The sequence below is a fragment of the Neofelis nebulosa genome, chromosome X, assembly GCF_028018385.1.
Source record: "Neofelis nebulosa isolate mNeoNeb1 chromosome X, mNeoNeb1.pri, whole genome shotgun sequence".
In the NCBI taxonomy this organism is placed as follows: domain Eukaryota; kingdom Metazoa; phylum Chordata; class Mammalia; order Carnivora; family Felidae; genus Neofelis; species Neofelis nebulosa.
This window is the reverse complement of record NC_080800.1, coordinates 18,190,036-18,217,151: the sequence shown is the minus strand read 5'-3', so window position 1 is coordinate 18,217,151 and position 27,116 is coordinate 18,190,036. Positions and strand designations below refer to the sequence as shown.

The window sequence follows — 27,116 nt, the reverse complement described above, 5'->3', positions numbered from 1 at the left end:
TATTCTGGTTGTGGTACAGTTAGGAGTTTCTAGTTTTTCACTGGGGTAAAACACACTTTCAGGAACATCTCATGTAGAAAGCCAAGTGTACATTTAGGATAATTACTTCAGGATAAATTCTCAGAAAAGGAATTACTGCCTCAAAGGCCATGGACATTTATGAGGTTAGTTGATAAATATTGCTAAATTGCCTTCCAGACTAGTTATATCAGTCTACATTATAATATGTGATATCTCATACAGGTTAGATATTAGAACAACCTGATGGATTGTGGAACAACTTTCCTTAGAGATCTTTAAAAAGAAAACAAATTTCCTTCTCTGTGTTCCAGATTAAATTTTCAAAGGCATACAAAATGTATGCCAACTCTCGATTAAAAAGAAAAGACGTTTAAATTATGAATACCAAGAATGTTAACATGAACTAGGTGTTCTTGACATTCTCTATCAGATCAGATCTTAGATTTGAATGGTCACTTTCTTTCCAAGTAAAATGTTTTCACATTGTCTGTACAAGAAAGGTAGGTTTCTAGTCTATGGACAGGGAAATACAGAGGCACAAAGAAAGTTTTCTAATTCATTTTCCTGTTGCTATATAATTTACACTAAACTCACATCTATAGATTCATGCCTTAGGAAGAACACTTTGCAATGTTAATAAAGTTCAGGTTCACCTCCAGACAGATAAGATAAACAATTTTTTTTTTTTTTTAGAGAGAGAATCTTAAGCAGGCTCCATGCCCAGTGCAGAGCCTGACGCTCAGGGCTTGATCTCATGTCCCGGAGATCATGACCTGAGCCTTAATCAAGAGTTGGATGCTTAACTGCCTGAGCCACCCAGGCGCCCCAACAACAATTTTTATTTATTTATTTATTTTATTTTATTTTATTTTATTATTAAAACAATTTTTTTAATGTTTATTTTTGAGAGAGCAAGAGGCAGAGTGCAAGTGGGGGAGGGGCAAAGAGAGAGGGAGACTCAGAATTCGAAGCAGGCTCCAGGCTCTGAGGTGTCAGCACAGAGCCCTATGTGGGGCTCGAATTCCCCAAGCTCAAGATCATGACCTGAGAGGAAGTTGGATGCTTAACCAACTGAGCCACCCAGGTGCCCCCACAATTATTTTTTAAAGATGGAGTTCCAGGAAGGAAGGCTCTATCTAAGTTCTATCTACTTGAAAGAAGATATTACAACATAAAAAGAAGGAATTTCTCATATAAAACAAATGATACAGGAGAGCCTGGCTGGCTCAGTCAGTGGAGCATCTGGGTCTTGATCTTAGGGTTGTGAGTTTGAGCCCCATGTTGGGTGTAGAGATTACTTTAAAAAAAACCCCAGTGGCACCTGGGTAGCTCAGTTGGTTAAGCATCTGACTTCAGCTCAGGTAATGATATCACGGTTCATGAGTTTGAGCCCCACATTGGGCTCTGTGCTGACAGCTCAGAGCCTGGAGCCCGCTTTGGATTCTGTGTCTCCCTCTCTTTCTGCCCCCACCCTGCTTGCTCCCTGTCTCCGTTTCTCTCTCAAAAATTAAATAAACATTAAAAAACTTAAAAACACACAAAGAAACAAAAAATGCATACAAGCTTCAACCTATATTTTACAGTTTCTAAGAATCAAGGCTTCCCCTGAGAATCTCTTGAGATGACTTTAAAACAATAATAACCTATTCTTTCCTCTGCAGGGATTATGAAGAATGAGTTTGTGTTACATTTTATTTAATATTTTGATTTTTACTTTTATTTATTTATTTTTAAAGTAAACTCTACCCCCAATGTGCGGCTTGAATTCAGGACCCCAAGATCAAGAGTCACATGGTCTACATGTGACTTAGCCAAGCCAGCCAGGCACCCCTGTATTATATTTTAAACATCAAAGTGTTTGTTGTAGACCAGAGTTTTCCAACCCTATTGACTTTTTGGGTCAGGATCATTCTTCCTTTTGGGGAGCTGTCCTGTTCATTGTGGGATGTTTAGCAGCATCCTTGGCCTCTACCCACCAGATGCCAGTGGCACCCTGCTCCCTCCCCAGTTGTGACAATCAAAAGTGTCTCCAGACTTTGTGAAATGTTCCCTAGGAGATACAATCTTCCTGATTGAGAACCACTGGTGTGGTACATAGGGTATATTTAATTCTATTTAACAAACTCTTTTATGTCCAGATGGATGACAGACAGAAAAGATGGACAGCTTGGACACTAACATCCTTTAATAGATATTTTCATATTAATTTCATTTGTTCAACTTGATCTAATACATTTTGGGAAAATTGTATGTCTTATCACAACAAATAAATGGAGAAGTAAAATGGACAATTGCTAAGTATAAAGTTTTCCAAATCTATAAATAGAATGTGTGGGTTTCACATAAATTACATAAATCTAAAGTTTCCATAATGTAATTATCTGTGAATGACAATATTTTATCAGCAAATGGCCTTTTCTGTTTTACTAAGTGTAATATAAGGTCAGATATCTGAGTTTTCTAAGGCATTACAGAAACAATTTCAAAGCTGCTTTGTTTGTGAATTCTATTTTCAATCTTGAAAATTTAAATGGCATTTCAAATAGGACAATTTAAAATTCTCATTACAGGTCTCCTGGGTGGCTCAGTCGGTTAAGAGTCCGACTTTGGCTCAGGTCGTGAGTTCGAGCTCTGCATCAGGCTCTGTGTTGACAACTCAGAGCCTAGAGCATGCTTCAAATTCTGTGTGTCCCTCTCTCACTGCACCTCCCCCATTCATGCTCTATCTCTCTCTCAAAATAAACATTGAAAATTTTTTAATAAAATTCTCATTACAATCAGAATAAATGACACATTTGAATTAAATCCTTAAGAAAAATCTTGAATAATTAAGATTGGCAGTCATCTTTGCTCTAAAAACCTAAACCAATTATTTTTGAATGGTTTTCCAATAATTGTGTCAATAAATTTGGCTAAACCAAAAAATTTTCCTAACATACATTTTCACTGTTATAGTATGTCTTTTCTCAGACATTCTGAACAACAAAACCTGAGACATCACCAGATCAACCCTCAGGGTTCTATGCTGGGAGCCTCCCTTTATTTTTATTTATTTATTTATTTATTTATTTAATTTTTAATTTTTTTTAATGTTTATTTATTTTTGAGAGAGAGAGAGAGAGAGAGAGAGAGAGACAGAGCAGGAGCGGGGGAGGAGCAGAGAGAGAGGGAGACACAGAATCTGAAATAGGCTCCAGGCTCTGAGCTATCAGCACAGAGCCCGACACGGGGCTTGAACTCACAAACCGCGAGATCATGACCTGACCCGAAGCTGGACGCTCAACCTACTGAGCCACCCAGGTGCCCCTGGGAGCCTCCCTTTAACCCAATGTTATAAGGACTTTCTCATATGCTTATGTTCACTAACATGCCTTCTCAATATGTGAGGGAGAATTAGTAAATATTTGGTGTAAAATAGTTTCCTCTGAACTGTATTTAAAATCTTCCTGAATCAGTTAAGATGCTTTCTTTCATCTGTGAATAACAATACCCAACTAAGAGTGGCAGATATAACAGGAAGTTTTATTGTCTTACCTAACAAGTTTAGAGGTAGATGGTCATCCTGAGCTAAACAGTGCTGTCAGTGACCCAGGCTCTTTCCATTCCCATATGTTGCCGTTCTCAGCATGTTTGCTTTTCTCTACTGCTTAATGGCTGCAATATGGTCTCCACAGCTCCAATAGCCTATGAAATGACAGAAAGGAAGAGGTGTGAAAGAAAGCTCTATTTTAATATCTTGCTTTCATCAGGATGGAAAATCTTTCTAGAAGCATCTAGAGAGAGTGCTGCTGAAAGGCTGGCTGCAATATGGTGTTCACTGCTCCAATAGCCTATGAAATGACAGGAAGGAAGAGGTGTGAAAGAAAGCTCTACTTGAATATCTTGTTTTCATCAGGATGGAAAATCTTTCCAGAAGCATCTAGAGAGAGTGCTGCTGAAAGGCTCACTGACCAAACCTCGGCCACATGGCCAGCATTACCTGCAAAGAGGGTGGGAGAGGGGGTATCTGGCATTTTTAGCCTCTATTATAGAAGACAGACCTTGCCGGCAGGTAAAAGAGAGGAATGGCTTTTTAGTAGGCCACCAAAAGTGTGTGCCAATTGATATTTTGGGAGAATGTTCCTCAGTCTCAAAACCTGTGATGTCTCATATGTGGATCCTGAGAAACTTAACAGAAGACCAGGGGGGAGGGGAAGGAGGCAAACCATAAGAGACTCTTAAATACTAAGAACAAACTGAGGGTGGATGAGGGGTAGGGGAGAGGAGAAAGTGGGTGATGGGCATTGAGGATGGCACCTGTTGGGATGAGCACTGGGTGTTGTATGAAAACCAATTTGATAATAAATTATATATAAAAAAATAAAAAAATAAAAACCTGTGATGTTATCAAAGTTCTACGAGCATTCTAGCTTTATTTAAGTTTTATTTTTGAGAGAGAGCAAGAAAGTGTGCACGTGCGTGAGGGGCAGAGAGAGAAAGAGGGAGACGGAGAATCCCAAGCAGGCTCCATGCTGTCAGCGCAGAACCCGTTGCCAGGCTTGAACTCACAAACTGTGAGATCATGACCTGAGCCAAAATCAAGTGCTGGAGGCTGAACCAACTGAGCCACCCAGGAGCCCCTTTGAGCATTCTAAATAGCTCCCTCTTCTCTACATTTCCCATTTTGATTTGAGAATGAAAAATGAAAAAAAAATGAGATTTAATAAACCCAATCCAGTATGACAAATATTTTATACTACATAAAACAACCACAAGTAGATTAAGGTTATAAGTAGGTTGCTAAAATAAAAGCCTGCTTGATTTCCCTTTAGTAAGGGAGGTCCTTTAAAATTCTGTATGTTGCCTATTCTCCTCAGGGCTTGCGTATTTGAAAAATGTGCTACTGGGGCTTTTGTAGACACACAGAGGGAAGTCATTTAGTATATTCAACAACTTTACTTTTCAGGTTGCCTCCAATTATTTTATGCCACCACTGTCCAAAGTGTGCTAGAGGTCCTGGCTCAGAAACACTTGGGTGAATCCTTCAGGTTGCCTCTCTTCTGGGAGAGCCCTTTCTTCAAGTAGAGCAAGGCTGGTTGAAGCATAGCCTTTCCTCCTTGGAGCAGCCAGCCTCTGCTTTTCGGACACACTCCTTGAACATTCTGCTTCAGGAGTGGGACTGGTGGCATGCGGTCCAGCAGCATCTCCTGTCAGATAAGATGAAGGTCTTTGAGTTTCTTGGGGCTTCTCCTGACCACATTACATTCTCTCTTGGGCTCTGAAGCCATGTTTGCCCTTGAAGTTCTGCCACTCCACAGAGGTGGAAGCACGGGTGTGCTAGTGAGAAGGGATTGCAAAGTCTTCCCCTTTTGAAAGTCACTAGTAGGTGGCAGAGCTAAAACCTGGACTCAAAATATTTCTTATTCCATTACTCCTTGTTTTGTCCTTTAATGTTTATAGGAACTATGTAATAATTAGCATAAGTCAAATGTGACTTCACCCTCGGATAACATCAAGAATGGATGATCAATCATCCAAAGAGTTCATTCTTACCATAATGCGATGAGTCACTTTCATTTTTCTCAGGGGAGGAAAAAAACATTACGAAACTCTCACTTACCTCATAATACTAAAAGATTTCTTTCTTTTTTACTTTTATTTTTTAAATATTTTTTTAAACATTTTTATTTATTTTTGAGAGATAGAAAGAGGCAGAGCGCGAGTGGAGGAGGGGCAGAGAGAGAGGGAGACACAGAATCTGAAGCAGGCTCCAGGCTCTGAGCTGGCAGCACAGAGCCTGATGCAGGGCTCAAACTCACGAACCATGAGATCATGACTTGAGCCGAAGTTGGATGCTTAACGGACTGAGCCACCCAGGCACCCCACCCCCTTCCTCTTTGAAAGAATATTGCATATGTGATTTTTACAGTGAGCAGGGAGCTAACTGTACATGACAAAAACTCATGTTTCTGCCATCCTTCCAACCCAGGGAAACTTCTGGTGTTATATCTGCCCTTCCACTGCAATAATAGAACAATTATGCTCATCCATTTCCTTGTCTCCAGCAGTTGAGAGGAGGCATGAAATTGGAATGGACAATATAAGAGGAGGATCACTTTCTACTTTAGAGTGGCCGGTAGCCGTCCAGTCAAGAGAGCTCAGTGACTACTGTTATGAACTAGGCACTATGAGGGTGGCCATGCCAAGAGTAAGCAGAGTTACAGTCCTCAAGGAGTTTATAAACTGGGAAATGAAATAGGGCACATTAAGTCACAGGTGAATGCCAGGAGCACAGAGTTTTATAAAACTTGGGAAGAACATAGGCTACAATATAGATAAACCTTGAGGACATTAGCCTAAGTTAAATAAGACAGTCACAAAAGGACAAATATGATTCCACTTATATGAGGTACCTAGAATAGTCAAACTCCTAGAGACACAAAGTAAAATGATGGTTTGCAGGGGCTGGGGGACAGGGGGGAATGGGCATTACTGCTTAATGGGGATGGAGCTTCAGTTCTGCAAGATGAAGAGTTCTGTAGATGAACAGTACTGATAATGTGCATGACAATATGAATGTACTTAATGCTGTACAATTAAAATGGTTAAAATGGCAAATTTTATGTCATGTAAATTATGGTATATTTTACTATAATTAAAAAAAAAACACTTGAAGAAAAATGTCAAATTACGGTAAAACAAAGAACGCAAGAGTTAGGACGAAAAGAACCTGGTTCTCATCCTTGCATTTTTACTGACTGACTGTTTGACCCTAGCCAAGTCATTTAAGGCCATTAAATGTCTTAATCTATAAGGCAAAGAAAATGATTGTAAGGTTATTGGGAGAACTGAAAGATGTAATGTATGAAAAAGCCACTTAGTTAAATGTACGGTGCAATACAAAGTAAGTTTTGTCATGGAGGTGATGAGGGAAGGTTTCATAAGGGCACTGTGATTTGAATTGGTCTTGGAAAGGGAAGGAACAACATTTACTGTGTGATTGCTGTGTGATTATTTCAGTTAACATAGAATAGTTTTGAAGGTATTATTCTCAACAAGAAATTGAGACATAGAGATATAATTTGCCTGAACCCAAAAAGCAGCTCTCTCTCTCAAGTTCCTTATTCCCATTCATAGTTATGTTGGAAAATAAAAAGTGTTGAAATTGGAAATAGAATAAAATAGAAAATGAAAAAGTAGAGATGATAATAAATGCAGAAGCTGCTTTTTTTTAAAATAATTTTTTTTTATTTTGAAACAATTTCAAGCAAGTTTCAGGAAGAGTACAAAGGAAAAAAAAAAGAGTACAAATTACTCCCTCATGCCCTTTATCCAGATTCAACAATTTCTAATATTTTGCCATACTGGCTTTGCTATCTCTCTCTGTGAACCATCTGAGAGGAAGTTTAAAACATCATGCCACTTTAATCTATCAGAGAGAAAAAAAACTTTTCCTTCTACCCCCTTTTAAAAAATGTTTGTGTATCTATTTTGAAAGAGAGAATGTGCAAGGGGGAGAGAAAGGGAATCCCAAGCTGGCTTCGCACTGTCAGCACAGAGCCCAGGGCGGGGCTCAAACTCAAGAACCGTGATTGTGACCTGAGCAGAAACCAAGAGATTGATGCTGAACCTCAAGAGGTTGATGCTTAACTGACTGAGCCACCCAGGCACCCCTCCTCCTACCCTCTAAGGTTAATGATTTGATGCCTGCAAATGAAACTGACAAAAGACAGATGAGCAAGAGAAAAAAGAGATTTATTTACACATGTGCACAGGAGTTCACAAAGAATTGCGATTCAAGGTAGTTAGAATGTGGGGCTTATCTGCCATCAAATAGGGGATGAGTATGGACAGAGGGTCACTTCTGGCAGAATAAATGACTTCTTAGAAGGACAAGGAAGGGCACTTATGAAAAAACAAATGACTTTTTGGAGAGATGAATAGGCCCTCAGAAGAACTGGTGGAAGATGTGATAGTTTTGTGTCAATGTCTGCTTGAGAAGATTAGGGGTACTTCTGAGGAGGAGGCTGATAATTGAATTCCTTTGGGAAGCTTTGCTTTTAGGCAGGTAAGGCATTTTAGGAACTCAAATGCCTTCAGCTCAAAATCATTTTTTAGCCCCAGTGCCTTATTCTGGACCCTTTAAAATTCTATACTTCAGCCCTGTGTTTCCTGAGAACTTAGGTAAACACACAACATTCTCAAATCAGGAAATTCAATGCTATTATCCCAGAGCTGAGCACTCTGTACCTACCTGTTCAAGTGCCTCTGCCAGTATGTCTTACCTAGAAGTGAGGTTGGCTCCATTGTTCCTTGCAGCTATGTGAGGACTCCACCTTACTCCACAAAGATTTCTGGAGTGTCTACTCTCTTGCAAGCACTGTTCTAGACACTTAGGATTCAAGATAACTGTATCTGCATCTGTGTTTCCTCTTTCCCCCTCTTAGAAAGGGCATCCCTCTTGCTGAAGACTACTTACTACTCTACTTGTGCTCTAGATGCCATCTCCTGATGGGTTCTTCCCATCAGCACCAAAAACATACCAATGATTTTCCCACTGCTAAAACAATGACAACAACGATGCTTTCCTCTACATCCTTCACCGAGTCCCATGAGCTTTCTTCCCACGCCTTCCAAATGAAACTTCTTGACTGCATTTTCTGCATTTGCAGTCTCTCCCTGCAGCCACTTCCCCCAACCCCCACCCCCACCCCCACCATTCCTCCACCCACTACAACCTGGCTCAGCTTTCCCTGATGCACTGGGGCTGCTCTCTCAATATTGCCTATAAACTCCTGCTAAGGCCAAGGACATTTGGCAGCCTCTCTCAGTAACATCTCATATTATTGACATGTTCTTGATATATTCTCTTCCCTTTTGTTTCTGTAATACCAAACTCTCATTTGTGGTTTTCTTCCTAATTTTCTAAAGTTCATTGTTTCCTCTTCCTTGTACCTTTTTAAACCTAAATGCCGGTGTTCCTGAGAGCTCTATTCCAGCATACCTCCTTTTTCCTTTTCATTCTTCTATCTTCTCCCCAGACTATCCATTCCCATAGGTTGGATTACATATTTGGAGTGCATCAGCTCATACATGATGTCTCCAACTAATTTCTACTGAGTTCTTGACAGTATCCAAGAATCCACTTGAAGTTCTCCCAGGCAGTCAAACTCAAAAGTTCCAAAGTGAACTGCTCCTTTTCTGCTGTTCCCTGGCTGTTAATGGCACTGCCATCATTTAATTGTCCAAGCCAGAAACTGGAAATCTTCTTGGCTCCTTCCTGAACCTAAACTACATGAAACCATCAAATACAGTGGATCCTATTTTTGAGTTTGTCCTCTTCTCTTTTTCAAACCTCTACTGCCAAGATCATCAGCACTTGCCTAAATGACTAAAATAGTCTCCTAACCAATTTCATTGCCACCAGACTTGCCTCCCACCAATCTATGCTTTATCCTCAGTCAAGGTGATCCACTGAAATGCAAATCTGATTATGGCCCTCTCTTACTTGAAACTTTCAATGACTCCCCATTTGCAATTAAGCTAAAGTCCATAACATATTTCTAAGACTTGGCTTCTGATAACTTTCTTAGCTTAATCTCTTGCTACCCCATGCCTGAAACACTTAGTAGTGATTAGCATATATTTTATATTTATTGTTTTATTTTAATGTTAGTTTATTTTTGAAAGAGAGAGACAGGGACAGAGTGTGAGAGGGGGAGGAGCAGGGAGAGAGGGAGACACAGAATCTGAAGCAGGCTCCAAGCTGTGAGCTGTCAGCACAGAGCATGATGCGGGGCTCGAACTCACAAACTGAGATCATGACCTGAGCCGAAGTCGGACGCTTAACCGACTGAGCCACCAAGGCGTCCCTATGTTTATTTATTTATTTTTAAACAAATGGTATTTTTCCTTACAAAATACAAAAAAGAAAAATTTTCTTGTTTATTGCTGTATGCCCAGAGCCCAGAATAGTGCCAAGAACACAGTAAGTGAGCAATAAATATTTCTTAAATGAATGAAAGAATATATGTATCAGTTCTAGTGACTACAGAATGGGGATAAGCAAGAAAAATGGAAACTTTCTAATTCAATAAGCATCTCTTAGAGTAGCATATTTATAAGAGTCATATTCTAAGATCTAGCAAATTTAAAAACCAACTACAGTGATCTCAGAAGAAAAACATTTTAAATGTGGAAAAAAGCACACTTGTTTAAATTTTACAAGAAACAAAATACAAATTCAGAGTATCCTCATTACCTCTTATCTTCATGATTTTAAATTATGATTAATGCAGTGTTCCAAACTTAATCATTATATAATTAAAACAGATGAAGATAAGATACTTACTTTAAAATCAGGATGTCTATTCCAAAGGTAGTTTTTTTAGCCTTTAAAGACTAATATTAAATAACCTACAGAGAGAAAATTTTAAATTTGAACATCCAAGAAGCAAAAAAGTATTTTCATTAAGAAGTTGATGAAAACAGTATCTTTAGATAATGATATATATTAAGGATAATCTCCAGATGCTAATCTATACTGCTTAGGAATGAGAAACACAATTTCAATAAAAATAAAAACACCTTAGGGGAAAAAATGTTTTAAGGACTCTTTTCAACTAAAGTATGAGATATATTCTCAATTCCCTGTATTACTAAATTGAAAAAGTAAATAATAGTTGCATCCTATACAAATAAGAATGATTTATCAAGTGAGAGATAATTTCACTTATTGTATCTTTTCTCTCCAAAGGATATAAATTTATGTCTCTTCCTCTTGGCATGAAATATCTCTTAAGATTGCCTGGGGCACCTGGGTGGCTCAGTCGGTAAAGCATCTGACTTCAGCTCAGGCCATGATCTCATGGCTCTTGAGTTTGAGCACCACATCGGGCTCTGCATTGAGCTTGGAGCCTGCTTTGGATTCTCTCTCTCTCTCTCTCTCTCTCTCTCTCTCTCTCTCTCTCTCTCTCTCTCCCCTCTGCCTCTCTCCTGCTCGTTCTATCTCTCTAAAAAAAAAAAATCTCCTAAGACTAACCATCTCCTTTGAGGGGCACCTGGGTGGCTCAGTGGGTTGAGCCTCCGATTTCGGCTCAGGTCATGATCTCATGGTTTGGTTCATGGGTTCAAGCCCCACATTGGGCTTGCTGCTGTCAGCATGGAGCCCGCTTCAGATTCTCTGTCCCTCTCTGTCTCTGCCTCCTCCCGACTCGTGCTCTCTCAAAAATAAACAAAACATTAAAAAGAAAAAAATCTCCTTTGAGATGGATGACTGGCTAAACATTTGGGGATAACAAAACACAAGGTTCTATCCCTATTCGGCACCAACATCAAGACAGAGTGCATGTAAATTAAAGATGACAATGTTTGAAAAACCAAAATCATAAAACTATCATAAAATATTTGTGAATATTTATAAAATCTTTAGAAGCATTTGAAAACATTTCACCAAAGGTGGAAAACATAAGGCAAAGCTTGAGAGATCATGATATATAAAAACATAAAAATAAACATTAGCATTAGACTTAAATGAGGTTTTTTTCTTTTTTTTTTTTTAAATTTTTTAATGTTTATTATTTTTGAGAGATAGAGACAGAGCATGAGCAGGGAAGGGGCAGAGAGAGAGGCAGACAGAGTTGGAAGCAGGCTCCAGGCTCCGAGCTGTCAGCACAGAGCCCGATGTGAGGCTCGAACTCATGAACCATGAGATCATGACCTGAGCCATAGTCAGATGCTCAACTGACTAAGCTACCCAGGCACCCCTTAAATGAGGTTTTTAATCAATTAATTAATTAATTTTGAGAAAGAGAGAGCGAGCATGCAAGTAGTGGAGGAGCAAAGAGAGAGGGAGAGAGAGCACTCCAAGCAGGCTCCACACTGTCAGCGTGGAGCCTGATGCGGGGCTCAAACTCACAAACTGCGAGATCACGACCTGAGCCAAAGTCAGAAGCTTAAATGACTGAGCCACCCAGGCGCCCCATTAAATGAGGTTTTAATTTATTCACATGTAAGAAATCAAATAATAGAATGGAGCTTATGATGAAAAGCAGTAAGACAATAATCACTTCCATGAAAAATGGGCAAAAGATGGGGATAAACAAAAATACAATGACCAATAAATACATTTTAAAATGTTTAACCTTTTTTCTAATCAAAGAAATGCAAATTAAAATGAGATGCCATTTTCACATATCCAATTAAGAGGAAAAAATGTAAATGCAACAAGGCAGTATGTATATATAAAATGCTCACATTTGAAAGATAGTAATTTTTCCTTTAAGATTTTCTTAAGAGTTTCTAGAATTACCCAAAAAATCTTGGATATGCCAAAAGATTTAGTTATAAGGATATTCCTCACAGCTTTGTTTATAACATTGCAACATTGGAAATAATAGGGGTCGGTTAATTATGGCACATTCAGGGGTTCCTGGCTGGCTCAGTTGGTATAGCATGACTCTTTATCTCAGGGTTGTGAGTTCAAGCTCCAGGTTGGGTGTAGACCTTACTTTAAAAAAAAAAAAAAGAAAAGAGAAAATTACGGCATAGTCCATGCTGCAATATTATATATCCATTTCAATGACACTAGAATATTAATAACATTGAAAAATGCTTACATCAAGTTTAAAAAGCAGTTTACCAGTTAATGTATAATATAGTCCTATTTTTTTCAATTACAATTTACTTTCATTTAACATGTTTTATATAATAAATGTGTATCTTTTTTTTTAATCTTAGAGAATGCAAGCTGGGGAGGGGCAGAGAGAGGGAGGGAGACAGAGAATCTGAAGCAGGCTCTGCACTGTCAGCATCAAGTCCAACATGGGGCTCAAACCCATGAACCGTGAGATCACGACCTAAGCCATAGTCAGATGCTCAAACGACTGAGCCACCCAGGTGCCCCTTTCTTTATTATTTTATTTTTTTAATTTTTATTAAAAAAATTTTTTTTAATGTTTTTATTTATTTTTGAGACAGAGAGAGACAGAGCATGAGCGGGGGAGGGGCAGAGAGACGGGGAGACACAGAATCTGAAGCAGGCTCCAGGCTCTGAGCTGTCAGTACAGAGCCCAATGCGGGGCTTGAACTCACAGAGCATGAGATTATGACCTGAGCTGAAGTCGGATGCTTAACCGACTGAGCCACCCAGGCGCACCCCCCCTTTCTTTTTTTAGTAAGAAAATTATTTTTCTATAAAGGCCAAGGAAATCACATTAGCTCTCTCCTGCTCCAATTCTATACTCTCCAAGCAAACTCCCGATTACCAACTTGTTTCCCCCAGGTATTTCCATAACAGAAAAGGGGGTGCCCTGGAGTAGAGACATGGACAATCTGTAAATTGCAAAGTGCTACCTCCCGTTGTAGATTTCTGGTGATACATACAGCCTAGGATAAAAGTTAGACGCCATTAAAGGATGGAAACAAATTGAAAGGGAAGAAAACAATAAATAGGAATACAGTATTAAAGTCAGGAACCTGGAAAAGAAGCTGAGGTATGGTCAAATATGTTTGCAAAGCCTCAGAACAAATATGAGTCTGTAGTAATGAGAAGTGATAAGAAGGTGATGATCACTGCAGGAAAATACGGACAAAGGATGTGGATAAGAAAAATCTACAAAACAACACACATTAAAAAAGAAAGTTTAGCCTCTTTTCTAACTAATGCAAAACAAAATGAACATTAAAAAAACAGCTTATTCTGAAATGCAATATCCCAAACTACGCAGGGGATAGTTTTCTATTGTCTGATGTAGTCCTCAAAGTCCATTCTACCTCAAATTCTCTCATAATGGCTTGTCACAGTGCCTCCTTCTCAGTTAAGATATTGTTTGGGTAAGGTCAGATTTAAATGCCTAAGTTACTATCAATGAACATACCCACAAACGCAGGTTATTTTGAATAGTTTCAGTGAGCAAAATCTTTAGCCAACATCTTAAATATGATGAGTTTTGGTTTATTTTGATTGGAGGAAGAAATACTAAAAAGGGTCAAGTCTTGGAAGACACTCTGGACAACCAGAGCTAGCCTGAAGGCAGTGGAAGCCAAGAAGGCATACCAGAAGGAGGCAGGATCGAACACCAGTATGGATGGGGATATGAGGGCAAATTTATGTCATAATTCTGCATTCTGAAAATAAGTAATGTAAGTACATAATATCTTGAGCATGCCAGGTACCATATTAAGAACTTTATGTACACTTCTTTAACAATCTTATAGAAAATACTGTTACAGCTATTTTATAAAATAGTTCATGCTATATAGGAAAGTAAACCTGGATTTCCTACCTCACACCATATATTCTAAAATTTTTTTTTTAACATTTATTTATTATTGAGAGACAGAGAGACACAGAGCATGAGCAGGGGAGGGATAGAGAGAGGTAGAATCTGAAGCAGGCTCCAGGCTCTGAGCAATCAGCACAGAGCCTGATGCGGGGCTCGAACTCACAAACTGCGAGATCATGGCCTGAGCAGAAGTCAGTCACCCAACCAACTGAGCCACCCAGGTGCCCTACACTATATATTCTAGAAATCAAAGATCTCATTGTGAAAGTATAACTCTAAAGCAAATAGAAGAAATTGTATAGAATATTACTGTGACTTTGGGAAGGACAGCACTTTTTCAGTAATACCCACAAAACACAGATAATGAATCAAAAAATTAATGTATTTGACTACATCAAACTAAAGATACTTGTTCAACAACAAAACCTTATAAATAAAATTTATAGGTGGCTGACAGACTGGGAAAAATTATTTGCAACATCTAAAATAGCCAAGAGATGATATTTAGAACATGGGTTGTTCTGTAAACAGTTAGACAGTAAATATTTTAGGATTTCTGGGTGATATGGCCTTTGTTGCAACTGCTAAACTCTGCTGTTGTAGCATGAAAGCAGCCATATACAATATAAACATGAACGAATGTGGTTGTGTTCTAAGAAAACTTTATAACATAGGTGGTAAGCAGGATTTGGCTCGCAGGCTGCAGTTTGTTGACCCCCTAATCTAGAATATACAAAAAATTCTTATGGATCAGCAAGAAAAATTTAGTAAATTCAATGGAAAACTAGGCAAAAGTTATCAATAAGCAATTGGCAAAATGAAAAATCTAAATGGCTAAACAAGTATATGGACGTGCAACTTTATTAATCTGAGAAATGCAAATTAAAAGGAAATGCCATTTTGCACCCAACACATTTGTGAGAACATGAAAGTCAGACAATTCAGGTGGAGGAAAGGGCATGGGGAAACATGGAATCCTCATGCCCTGCTGATGAATGTCAGTTCTAGAGAGACATTCTGCAGAGCAATCTAGAAGTGCTAAGTGAACTTAAGTATGTGTTTCCATAATCTGAATAAAGGAAAGCTCTTTGATAAAGGGCAGCAGGCACTTTCTAACAACACAAGAACATTTTCCTTATTTTGTGATTAGATACAACATAATTTTTCTCCTTTCACTACAAACAGATAAAAACACCATCATAGACTGTCACTAGTCTACAGACCAGCTATTATAAACTACTTTCTACCAATGTGTTTTAGACATGAAAAAAATCTTAATATTCTTAGCATTCTAATTATTTTGCAGTTTAGAGCTTCATGTCTTTAAGAGAACTGGCTTTATGATACTGATGAATGGAGTGTAAAATTTACATAAATGTAAGATAAAGCAAGACTTCAATTTTGCAGGATAGACAGACAGTTACAGGGTTCTGCTCTTAGACCTTTCTGCGTTCTCCCTCCTCTCAGGTGTCAGGAGCACGTCAGTAGAAAACTGTGAGAAATGGTCAGTTAATAAGAAGGGACAACTATTGAATATCCATCAATCTTTAGCTAAATAAAACTATGATATAAGGATGTTTTTCTCTCTTTTCAATGGAAAACTAAATTAGACAATATAACCTGCTTGGTAATTAGAATTGCAACTTCCTTTAGCCATTTTTTTCCTACCTCCACCCTGAGTACAATCTATTGTGGCATTAGGTTTTGAAATAGAGGCTTTCCTTTCATTGAATTCATTTGCCATAGTCTGATAAAATATACAATGGATTATTCAAATTATTATGGCCTAAACAGCAAAAGTAGCTTGCAAAAACACTGATTAAAATGGCTTATTGTCTCAAAGAAAATATATCCACATGCTTTACCTTTTTTACTTTTTTAAAGATTTTATTTTTAAGTAATCTCTGCACCCAACGTGGGGCTTGACCTCATGACCCACAACCCCGAGATCAAGAGTTACATCCTCCACCGACTAAGCCAGCCAGGTACCCCTCTACATGTTTTACCTTAAAAATAATTTGTGACTCAACTCTACTTCCAGTACTGAAAACCACTTCAGAGTTCAAAAAGCTGTGAAATAAATGAAACATTTTCTTTCTTCTCAGTCTTGTATCACATGTTCATTTGCTTAAAATGTTAGATTACACTAAAGCATATGTATACTATTGTTTGAGTAGTCATTAAAAGAAAAATAGTTTACAGTGAATTGTACACATTAAACAGGTGAATTTTATGGTATTTAATTGTATCTCAAGCTGCTAAAAAAAAGTGGTTTAGATAATCAGTCATCTAGTCTTGTGGCTCTTAATTATAATAGAATGAAATCAGAGGCAAAAAGGAGTGGAATGAGGCTAGCCAATCAAGAGTTGGGCTAAATTTCCATCCTATTGTATTTGGCCTTTAAGTAATCTCGAAAGAGAACATGTGCATGTGTGTGTGGGGGCAGTTAGAGAGAGAGAGAGAGAGAGAGAGAGAGAGAGAGAGAGAGAGAAGGGAAAGAGGGAAAGGGGAGACAGAGGGAAAGAGAGAGAGAAAGGGGGTGGGAGAGCCTGGCTCTGTAGACAAGGGAGGAAGTACTAGAGCAAAAGGTCAAGATCAATCAAATGTCAGAGTTGAAATACTTTTCCACGAATTCCTAAGAAACATACACTAACTTAGAGAAGACTTCTGTCAGACACTATTGAAAGGAAACATGATAGTCCTCTTTCTTCACCCATAAACAGGCCATTTCCAAAACAATAGAGAGAGCACAGGAATCTTATTTAAAAAAGCCTTCTTGGGGTGCCTGAGTGGCTCAGTTGGTTGAGCGTCCAACTCCGGCTCAGGTCAAGATCTCACGGTTTGTGAGTTCAAGCCCCGTGTCGGGCTCTGTGCTGACAGCTTGGAGCCTGGAGCCTGCTTCGGATTCTGTCTCCTTCTCTCTCTGCCCTTCCCCACTTGTGCTCTGTCTCTCAAAAATAAATAAATGTAAAAAAAAAAAAAGCCTTCTTTCTGTGGCCTGCAACAACTTTCATATACAGGTTGCTTGAGTGAAAACTGAAGGCTGCTTTTAGAATCAAGAATTTAAGAACAACAAAGATCATACTGTAATGTAAAGGGAACAATTTTGACAGAAAAGAATAGAAGTTTTTGAAAAAAGACAACACATAGATGATGGTAAAACATACAATGCTGGTACACATTTATTCTTTTATTGCTAAACATCAAATGCCAGGAACCATGGTATCTTCAAGTTAAATACTAAGAATGAATTACAGCACAGTCGAAAGATCTGTAGGAAAAAATACCTGTGCACCATTAATTAGTATGTGGATGTTCAATAAATACCATAGGACAGACTGATGACTGAGAGCCATGTATCCATGAAGCGCTTGTTTGAAATTTGCTGTTAGAATAGATGACCATGACCTATAAGGGCGATTATCAAAATGTCAAGTTTAACTGCATGTCTTTTCAAACCGAGATGAAAAAATATATACCTTCTATACAGATTATAGGGGATTAAAAAAAAAAAAACCTCTTGAAAATGTAAACAATGTAGAGTAGGAACACTGAAAATAAAGTTTTACTGTTGAACAACGTGACAACACAGAAAGAACATTTTCTTCAAATCCTCAAAATAATTCATTTTTCTAATCACTCTACAGAAATCAAAATGGATTATTTTCATAAAGATGATAATATCTTTATGGGACACAAAGACCTTCCAAGTTATTTTTTATGTTAACATATATATACAGTATTCAATAATACTATTTGTAGCTTAAATAGAAACATGCTTTTCTAATCCATAAGTAACACTATTCATCATCCATTCAACCACATTTATTAAGTATTTATGATGTCTCATGCACTGTCCCAGGGATGCAAAGATGATTATGACATGGTCCTTACTCCAGAAGTGCCCACAGTCAAGCTGGACACAGATAACATTTCCTTTCTTGCATGATAAGGTCATTTCTATACAAATGCGATGGATCTGCTCAATATCCTAATAAGGGTGGTTCCCAAATCCTGACCCTAGAGAGCAACAGACCACAATGTTCAAATTCTACAAGAAAATTAGTATTTTTTTCCCCAGAAAAAGAAGTTGAGGGGTAGGATTTCCTCTATTAAGATTTTTTTCTCAGTTTCAAAAAACTGAGCTGCACATATACATGTTGATTAGTAAATTGCTTAGTTTATGTAATCAAATTAATTATACAAGTATTTCATGGCATTTCCCAGGCTCTACTACCTAAACAGGTCTGAGCTCACTCTGCTAACAGTCTTTGATCCCAAATGACTATCTACCGAAGAACACAACAAAAGCTTTTTTTTTCTGGGATAAACGAATAATGTGTATGGTTTTAATAGCGGTAATAACTGATGACCTCAAGTCATTAATAACATCTTAACATACTCCATATATAATTTCTATTTAAGAAGGCAGGCAAACTTGTAATACAGTCTAAAGAGTTTCTTAAAAATGATTATAAAGTTTTAGTGCCTGAAGAGCAACTCAATGATGGGAAAAAGGTGAACACCATGGAATATCTCACTTAGTGAAGAAGTTGGGTACATGGGTGTTAATGTTCTTGAGTGCACGAGAGAAGCACTTATTTTTCATCAAAGAATTGCATGCTCATACACTTAGAAGACCAATAGCTTCACAGTGTCCTGTTGACTTTCTGGATCTTCCAGGGCTGCATCTCCAGTGCAAAAGACCTTGAACTACTCAGGGCACTTTTGGGCTCAAGAGTCAGTTCCCAGCCTCTGGCAAGTCCACATCTGTACTCCCGTGTAGCCATTCTCACTGTACTACCAAGTCTTCCGTGGACCCATAGAGGTAGCTTAGAGGAAAGATGGAAAGCAAGGCCTGGGCATTTAATTACTTAATATAGAGAAACATGGAAGCTGCTGGTGAGGACAAACTATGGTTGAGAGCTTAAGGTAGGTGCTTCTTGAAGACAGGAACCCGGGACCTAGGCCCCAGATAACCCCAGCAGCACAAGAGAAAATGTCTACCCTGGAAGGGTTTCGAGCTTCAAAGCTTTGTAGAGAATGGTAACCAGGACTGTAGCAGATATGTCTTGTGATCTGTTAGAAGACCAGGCTCAGTTCTGAGGTTCAACTTTAACTTCCTCAGCTCACAGGCTGCAAGTGAAAGACACTTCTTGCAGCTCACTCTAAATGTTAAGGCTAGTGCTGCTTTATGAGGGCATGGGGACACATCAAAGAGACAATTCCTGTGGGGCAAAACATGCATCATGGTATTGTAGGCCCTACTTCCTACTTTTTTCACTTATTTGGCATCATTTGACAAAAATTTCTCCTTTCATGTCAGCAGATACTTTTATAGAATTTTATTAACTGCAATCAGACCTCAGTTGTCAGAGTACAAAATAATACACCATTAAATCTTAAAATTCTTTTCAAACAAGACAAAGGACAAGAGATACAGGCCAAGAAAATGCTCACCCTTCCACTTGGCCAGATTCTGGTCTTCTTCAAATCTGGATTCATGATGTTTTTTCAAAAAGTTTGCCCCAATTAATTCCACCTAATTCTGTTCTCCTTTACACTACTGCAACATGATCCGGAGTTGCACAAAATGGTTTAACATGAATTTTCACTTGTTTAGCAATTGTTCCACAAGCATCTGAAATTTGTTAAGTTCAATCTTTAGAATCAGAATGTAGTCAGAGACTATGCCTTTCATTTCTTCTGTTTATCCTCCATCCCAGAGTTTGGATATTCTGATACACGAGGAGCTTAAAGTTGTTAGTTAAAATGTAATTTTAAGGAAACACTTTATATTTCATACCAAGGATCATTCTGCCAGATGAATGCAAATATTACCGTGCTGTAACCATCCAGAGTCCCAAGGTCACGTTGGCAGCCAAAAGTATACTGCCACCAAGCAAGATGAAAAATCCTATCAGATCTTTGACATCATTGTCTCCAATCACTGAGGTAAGGGTGGCATCTAGGAAAGAGTTTAAAATCCACTGACCATCCAAAGCAAAGCAGGGCACTGCATTAACAATAGCCAGAGCTCCTGAGAGGGAAATCAGGTACCTGGGTAAAATCAGTTAAGGATCTGACTGTGAGGTCTGAGAAGAAACCACATTTCTGGTAGTCAGAAGAGAATGTTTTACTAGGGCTGGATTTGAGATTATAGCTGCTTTCTTTAAATCTCTGCCTACAAGTATAGGACATTCCTTCTTAGATCTCTACCATTTAAAATAAATTATTCATATTATTTCAAAGCTCAAAAATCTTGGCTAGAAAAATAAAGGCCAACCATTTGTAAACTAAGACAATCTATAACAAACTCCAAGGAAGATTGAGTCTTTGTAATACTTTAATGACACAACAAGAGAAAGGAGTGTGGAAGCAATTAGCAATAAGGGAAAAATTACTTTTTGATCCCTACAAAGTATTACCTTACCTTAGGGAACATAAGGATTTTGGCCCCTTCAACTCTATTTTACTATTATCTATAACTAGTGTATACTATAAGTAGTAGAAATATTAACTGTAACACAAATATAACTGTATTTTACTGCCATCTAAAAGCTTATATATGTCATAAATCTCTGAGACAAAGCTGCAATCTACAAGGTACTATCTTGATTGTACATATTTTTTACTAACTGTTCATTTGTTTTCCCTTTCATGTTTTCGCAAATTATTGAGGAAGGAAATGAAAATGATTTAAAAGTGACAAAAATATGTATTGTGCACCTGAAACTGATATAATATCATACGTTTACTATACTGGAATTTAAAAAAATCCATTTTTAGTAATAAAATCTAGAGGGTAAAAAAGAAAAAACAATGACAAAAATAAAGAACCCTTCCAAAGTGTGCAAATTCTTCATAATAACAAATTTAAAAAAATGTCAAGTTTTATATTCCAACATAATATGCTAAAGAACACATGAGATTTTGTCCTCTGAATTGCTATTTTAGTAGTGGAAACCAGTTTGATCTCCCTTATGCATTCTTCCACTTAGTCCAAGGTAACAGGTTCACAAGGGGCAGAGTATATCACCTCATTGGCATTTTGAGCTTTCATTCTTTATAAACTTACTAAAAGGTCTTAGATCTGTAAATTCAACTCTCAAATTACATTCTGGGTTCCCTCCCTTCCATATCTTAACTTTTCTCCTTCCCTGAGCAATCTCTTTCCTCTGACTTCTTCCTTTCTATATACAATCTGATCTTTTTCAACTTTAAAGTCTCTTTTTCAGTTGTTAGCAATCAATGGACACTTGTAAGGTCTATGCATGCTCTATTCAAGGTAAGCCTAATCACATTCCAAGGAACACCTTTTAAAAACATTCTTTACACCAGAAAGGATACTTGACAAATGTCTCCACAACCACAGGCAGGTCTATGCTTAGAAAGTTGAAGCGTGGGATAAAACTGGTGATGCTCACTGAAAAAGAAAAACAAGGAATAATGAATATTGTTCATATAGAGAAGCAATAGCATTATAAATTTTTCCATGTGGTCAACAATTGGGCTAGTCTATTAAACTGGTTGAGAAAGCTCTTCCCAAACATAAGCAGGCAGCCTATATGCCCCACATATAAAAACAATTATTCTAGAACATCTAATAAATATAGTGGAATACAGAAATTCATGTCTCAGTACGTACTTATATTTGGAAGTAAGAATAATATAAAACTGACTATATACCAAGCATGACTACCAAATAAAGAGACTGACTTAAAAACTATGGCAGAATTTATGAAGAGTCCTTATCCTTCAAAGAGGCATAACCTGAAAATCACATTTACTCTATTATGCCACTTAACTTCTTTCTGGTCTTGGTTTTCTCTTACTAAATCATTACTAAAACAAGGATTATGACTAGGGGAAATTTTTGGTCTCTTCCACTCTGTGCATTCCGTAATCCTGTTTTTGCTCAAAACATTTACAAACTTCTCTGTAATTAGGTAGAACATATAGTACATATTTCTGAATTACATAGTACATAGTTCTGAATTATTCTAAAAGGGAACTTCCTTTCCATTTGTTGAGGATATATTTAATATTTGCATTCTAGGGATGCCTGGGTGGCTCAGTCGGTTGAGCGTCTGACTTCGGCTCAGGTCATGATCTCACGGCACATGGGTTTGAGCCCCAAGTCGGGCTCTGTGCTGACAGCTCAGAGCCTGGAACCTGCTTCCGATTCTATGTCCCCTCTCTAACTGCCCCTACCCTGCTCCTACTCTGTCTCTCTCTCTCAAAAAAAAAATAAAACATTAAAAAAATTAACATTTGCATTCTAGAGTCACTTAGTGACTTGCATTCTAGAGTCTTATTTATCATAAATAAGAAGAATGATAAATAAGAAGAATGACCCAGGTTACAGGCTATGACTATGAAACAATGAGACAGCTTTTTAAAGAGTAATATAAAACCCCCATGTCCATCAACTGATGAATGAATAAAGAGAATGTGATATGTCCATTAAACAGAATATTATTTTGCCATAAAAAGGAATGACCTACTGAGACATGCTACAACATGGATGAACCTTGGAGACATTACGCTAAGTGAAAGAAGTCAGTCACAAAATATCCTACTTATATGAAATGTGCAGACTAGGCAAACTTACAGAAACAGAAAGTAGATTAGTCGTTGCCAAGGACTGGGGGTGGGGAGAAATGAGAAGTGACTGATAGTGAATACACTGTTTCTTTTTGGGGTGATGAAGATATTCTAGAATTAGATTGTGGTAATGGTTGCACAACTCTGAACATATTAAAAAACCTTCAATTGTATGCTTTAAAAGGCTCAAATACATGGCATGTGAATTATATTTCCACAAAACCATTATAAAAAAGGGAACTTAAAAAAAATCTTGTACAACAAAATTAGACTATATGATCTTCAGCAATATGAAGAAGCTATCTATTTAGTCCCAATAATGTAGCCACTGTTAAAACAATTATGCCAGCCCAGTTCTGAAAATTATATTCAAGGGCACCTGGGTACTTCAGTCAGTTAAGCATATGACTTTGGCTCAGGTCATGATCTCATGGTTCATGAGTTTGAGCCCCACATTGGGATCTGCACTGACAGCACGGAGCCTGCTTTGGATCCTCTGTCTCCTTCTCTCTCTGCCCCTTTCCAGCTTGCATGTGTACTTTCTCTCTCTTTCTCTCTCTCTCTCTCTCTCCCTCTCTGTCTCTCACTCTCTCTCAAAAATAAATAAACATTAGGGCACCTGGGAGGCTCAGGTGGTTGGGCATCCTACTCTTTATCATGGCTACAGTCATGATCTCATGGTTTGTGAATTTGGGCCCCATGTGGGGCTCTATGCTGACAATGGGAAGCCTGCTTGGGATTCTCTGTCTCCCTCTCTCTCTGCCTCCCCCCCCCCCCAACTCGCTCTCTCTCAAAACTAAAAAATAAACATAAAAAAACATGAAAATTATATTAACATAAAATTCATGTGTTATACATAAATGATAGTCTTACCACTATAACTCCTGGCATTCTCTGGGGTATGTTGCTCTTGCCACTGTTTTGGGAACTTGGGTAGGTTTAATAAACTCTCAGAGAACATCTGAGAGATCATCTATGTGACTTGGACATAAATGGTAGTGAAGAAAATATGTCACTCTCCATAGGCAGACATGGGATTCAGTTACACCTTGTTTCATAAAATTCAGATTATTTTCCTAATGCCTAAATTTCATACAATACTGAAGAACAAGTTAAGAAGACTTTAAAAAGTAGTCAAATTTATAATAAATAAAATTAATGCAAGGATTTGTACTGAGTTTCTACCATGAAGAATATATGACATCTTAATGATTTTCTGAGGGTCTTCCATAATAAGTACCCACCTGTGTAATGAAGATGCAGTGGATGGCCTACATACAACATATCAATTTGAGGAGGATGTTTCACTTTTATTAAGCGAGTATGAGTTTCCAAAGAAGGTATTATACAGAAACTGGAACTTGAACTTTTTTTACAGTCTTTATTGGTTCTACAAACTTGTGTGGCTTCAACTGCTTTCCGGGCGGGTAGGCATGTATGCTATGAGTAAAATATTAATTAGTCAATACCCAAAATAATTTACTAACAAGAAAAACAGCAAGTTCCAGTGCTCAGTATCTTTCATGTTACAGAGCATATTAGGAACAAAGTTCATTTAAAAGAAATGCCATTTATGTGCACCTACTATAAATTAGATTCAAGTATTCTACTTCGGCCAAATAAGATATTATACCTATAAATTTTTAAAGATTCTCAGATGAAATGTGGCAAGTGAAATATAGAAATTTTAATAAAACAATATGAAACAAAAGGGAAAAGTGTTCATAGATTACATTTTAGTTCTATATGCTTATTTTATAAAAATTATATCAGACAAGCAAGATTGCTTCAGGGACAACTCACCAAACGCTTATTAAAGTTATTTCTGTAGGAAAAGCACACATCTGTGAGGCTGTGATTGTTACAACATTCAGTCGAACCATCTAGCCGTTTGTATGCTAAAGAGAAATAGTGAATTAGAATCTGTTATATAGAAATACATTTGTAATGAAAATTTTGCTTTCAACACAAAAAGAGTAAGTAAAATGCATGTGAACTTGGAAACAATTGTATGATTCCTAGTTCAGTCTGACAGGGTACTCACTGCAGTGATTTTGTTACAAAAAGAGACACGATATTACAAAAAGACTTGTCCAGTTTGAAATCAAGAAGCAGCACTTACCATAGATTTATGTCTTCCTATAAACTTACCTATTAATAAAGCTAGAGTTCCAGGGTCTCAGTAGGTTTTGCAGTAACTCCAGCTAGTCAAGCACAAATATTTAATGAGCCACTATTAGCTGTCCTAATGCTACTGATCCAGTATTACTAAAGTTCCTGCAATGCGGTGTTAGCAGAGTGGGCAAGAGGATGCCTTAAAGACTCTCATCCCTAAAGACATCCCCATTAGATCAAATATCTATCCTGCCTCCTTGCTTACCTTACGGCTTTCCTCATAAAATCAGGGCAGCCCAATCTGACCCCAGAGATGTGCACATATTTGCCTGCATACCAATAATCCAGTTACCACTTTTGGAAGACAATGCAAACAGGGTAACTGTTTATTCTCATTATTCATTTATTTTTCAAAGGTTTTTGGTGTACTCCCTCACTTGTATCTGGGGCAGAATAAGAAAACTAAATCACTTATACAGGTGGAATAAAAATGATTCCATGTGTTTATTTTGGAAGGTTTCCTGCACTCAGCATATCAAACTTGTAAAGCATAAACTGATGTGTAGCAGGGACCAATTAAACTTAGAATCTTATATGTATGCTACCACAGATGTGCTAAGGAAGACAGATTGAAGAGCAAAGTTACCAGAGAACTACCAAAAAAAGTACGTTTTCTAGTACCACAAAAAGCTTTTCTATTACAATTGTGTCTTCAAGAGCACTGGCAGGAAAATGTTAGTTGATATGCAATATGATTGTACAAGGATTTTGTATTTTAGTCATCGGTCGTTGTTTGGTTTTCAAACAGTTTTTTTTTTAAACTAGGTTATTTGAGGGAGACATCTTGTATTGGTTAGAGTGGATCCCCCCCAGCCACTGTGGCTCTCTCTCCTTGGTCTACATAAAATGAAGAACAAAACAGGTGAAACAAACTAACTGATAAATCAGTTTCTCTTCTGCATTGCTTGGCTGTGTGGGCAGTTTTGTTTTCTTTTTTCTTTCTCTGTTGTTTTCTTATAATTGAATAGGTATTTAAATTTTAAATGAGGATTTGTATTTGAAATATGAAGGCAAACTGTGAGTAGCAAATGGTACAGATAAACCTGTGCCTGTAATCAATAATCCGTCACCCTTAAGAGTAAAGTATAAAGTACAAAGTTGTTTAGGATTTTTTTTTTTTTTTTTTAACCAATCCAGGCTACAGTTTCAGGGTTGTCTCTGATCAGTTGCCAAGTCCCACCAATTTTTACCTCCTCATTATTTTTCTCCTATATATTTGCATTTGAGTGCAGGCTCTAACTTCTCACCTGACCCATTTGAAGAATCCTAAGAAGTCTTGTTTGCTTACCACCTATTAGCATACGCAAGCCTTTCCTACATACCAAATGCTTCAGATTCATCTTCCTGAGTAAAACTATGAGAATGTAACTCCTCTGATCAAAACTTTCCAAGGACTGCACTACTCCCAAATAACGTCTAAATTCCATAGCCTAAAACTGAAAGATTGCTGCTTTTTTTCTCATCTTATCTCATACTATCATCTTGGTGAACCAAATTACTAGCATTCCCTAACTGCTTTCTAGGTTCTGGTGCCAAGGTTTATTTCCATTTTGGCCTCCTGAAATTAGACTCACTGTTGAGGCCCAACTCAAGGGGTGATGCTATGAAACCTGCTCTCATCTTCCCAGTGAAGACTGACCACCACCAACTCCCACAATTCCCACCGATTCCTGTCATTACCTACAATTAACCTTGTACTGCAATTAACCTTGTACTGTAATAACGTGGGCATGGTCTGCTTTTTTTTTTTAATTTAAATGCCAGTTAGTTAACATATAGTATAATATTAGTTTTAGGTATACAATATCATGATTCAACACTTCTATGCATCACCTGGTGCTCATCACAGGTACACTCCTTAATCCCTATCAAATGCTCTGTTTCTTTGACTGGACTGTGAGCTCCTTGAGAAAAAAGTTTCTCAATCTTACATAAGGTATATAACTCAGTATACATTGAATACATATATGATATTCTGTGCCACTTTCCTTTGTATTAGAAATCTAGAAAATTTACATCTGATACTTGATCACTAACTTTTCTTGGAGG

General features: G+C 37.7%; 1 protein-coding gene across 15 annotated transcripts in view; it reads right to left on the bottom strand.

The window, feature by feature from the left end:
• The window catches only part of MBTPS2 (membrane bound transcription factor peptidase, site 2), a 100,947-nt gene that overhangs the window by 42,647 nt on the left and 31,184 nt on the right, over window positions 1–27,116 (bottom strand). For 10 of the 15 annotated variants that reach the window (XM_058713734.1, XM_058713736.1, XM_058713733.1 and 7 more), the window contains exons 8-13: window positions 24,696–24,790; window positions 24,137–24,332; window positions 21,636–21,711; window positions 20,127–20,345; window positions 4,960–5,207; window positions 3,556–3,705 (exon numbers count right to left, since the gene is read on the bottom strand). In XM_058713734.1, the coding sequence (XP_058569717.1) occupies window positions 5,168–5,207; window positions 20,127–20,345; window positions 21,636–21,711; window positions 24,137–24,332; window positions 24,696–24,790 (626 nt within the window). In that variant the 3' untranslated portion in view covers window positions 3,556–3,705; window positions 4,960–5,167. Of the gene's footprint in view, window positions 1–3,555; window positions 3,706–4,959; window positions 5,208–17,436; window positions 20,346–21,635; window positions 21,712–24,136; window positions 24,333–24,695; window positions 24,791–27,116 lie in introns of those variants that run through there. The other 5 variants (XM_058713746.1, XM_058713745.1, XM_058713744.1 and 2 more) reach the window with 5 other exon arrangements.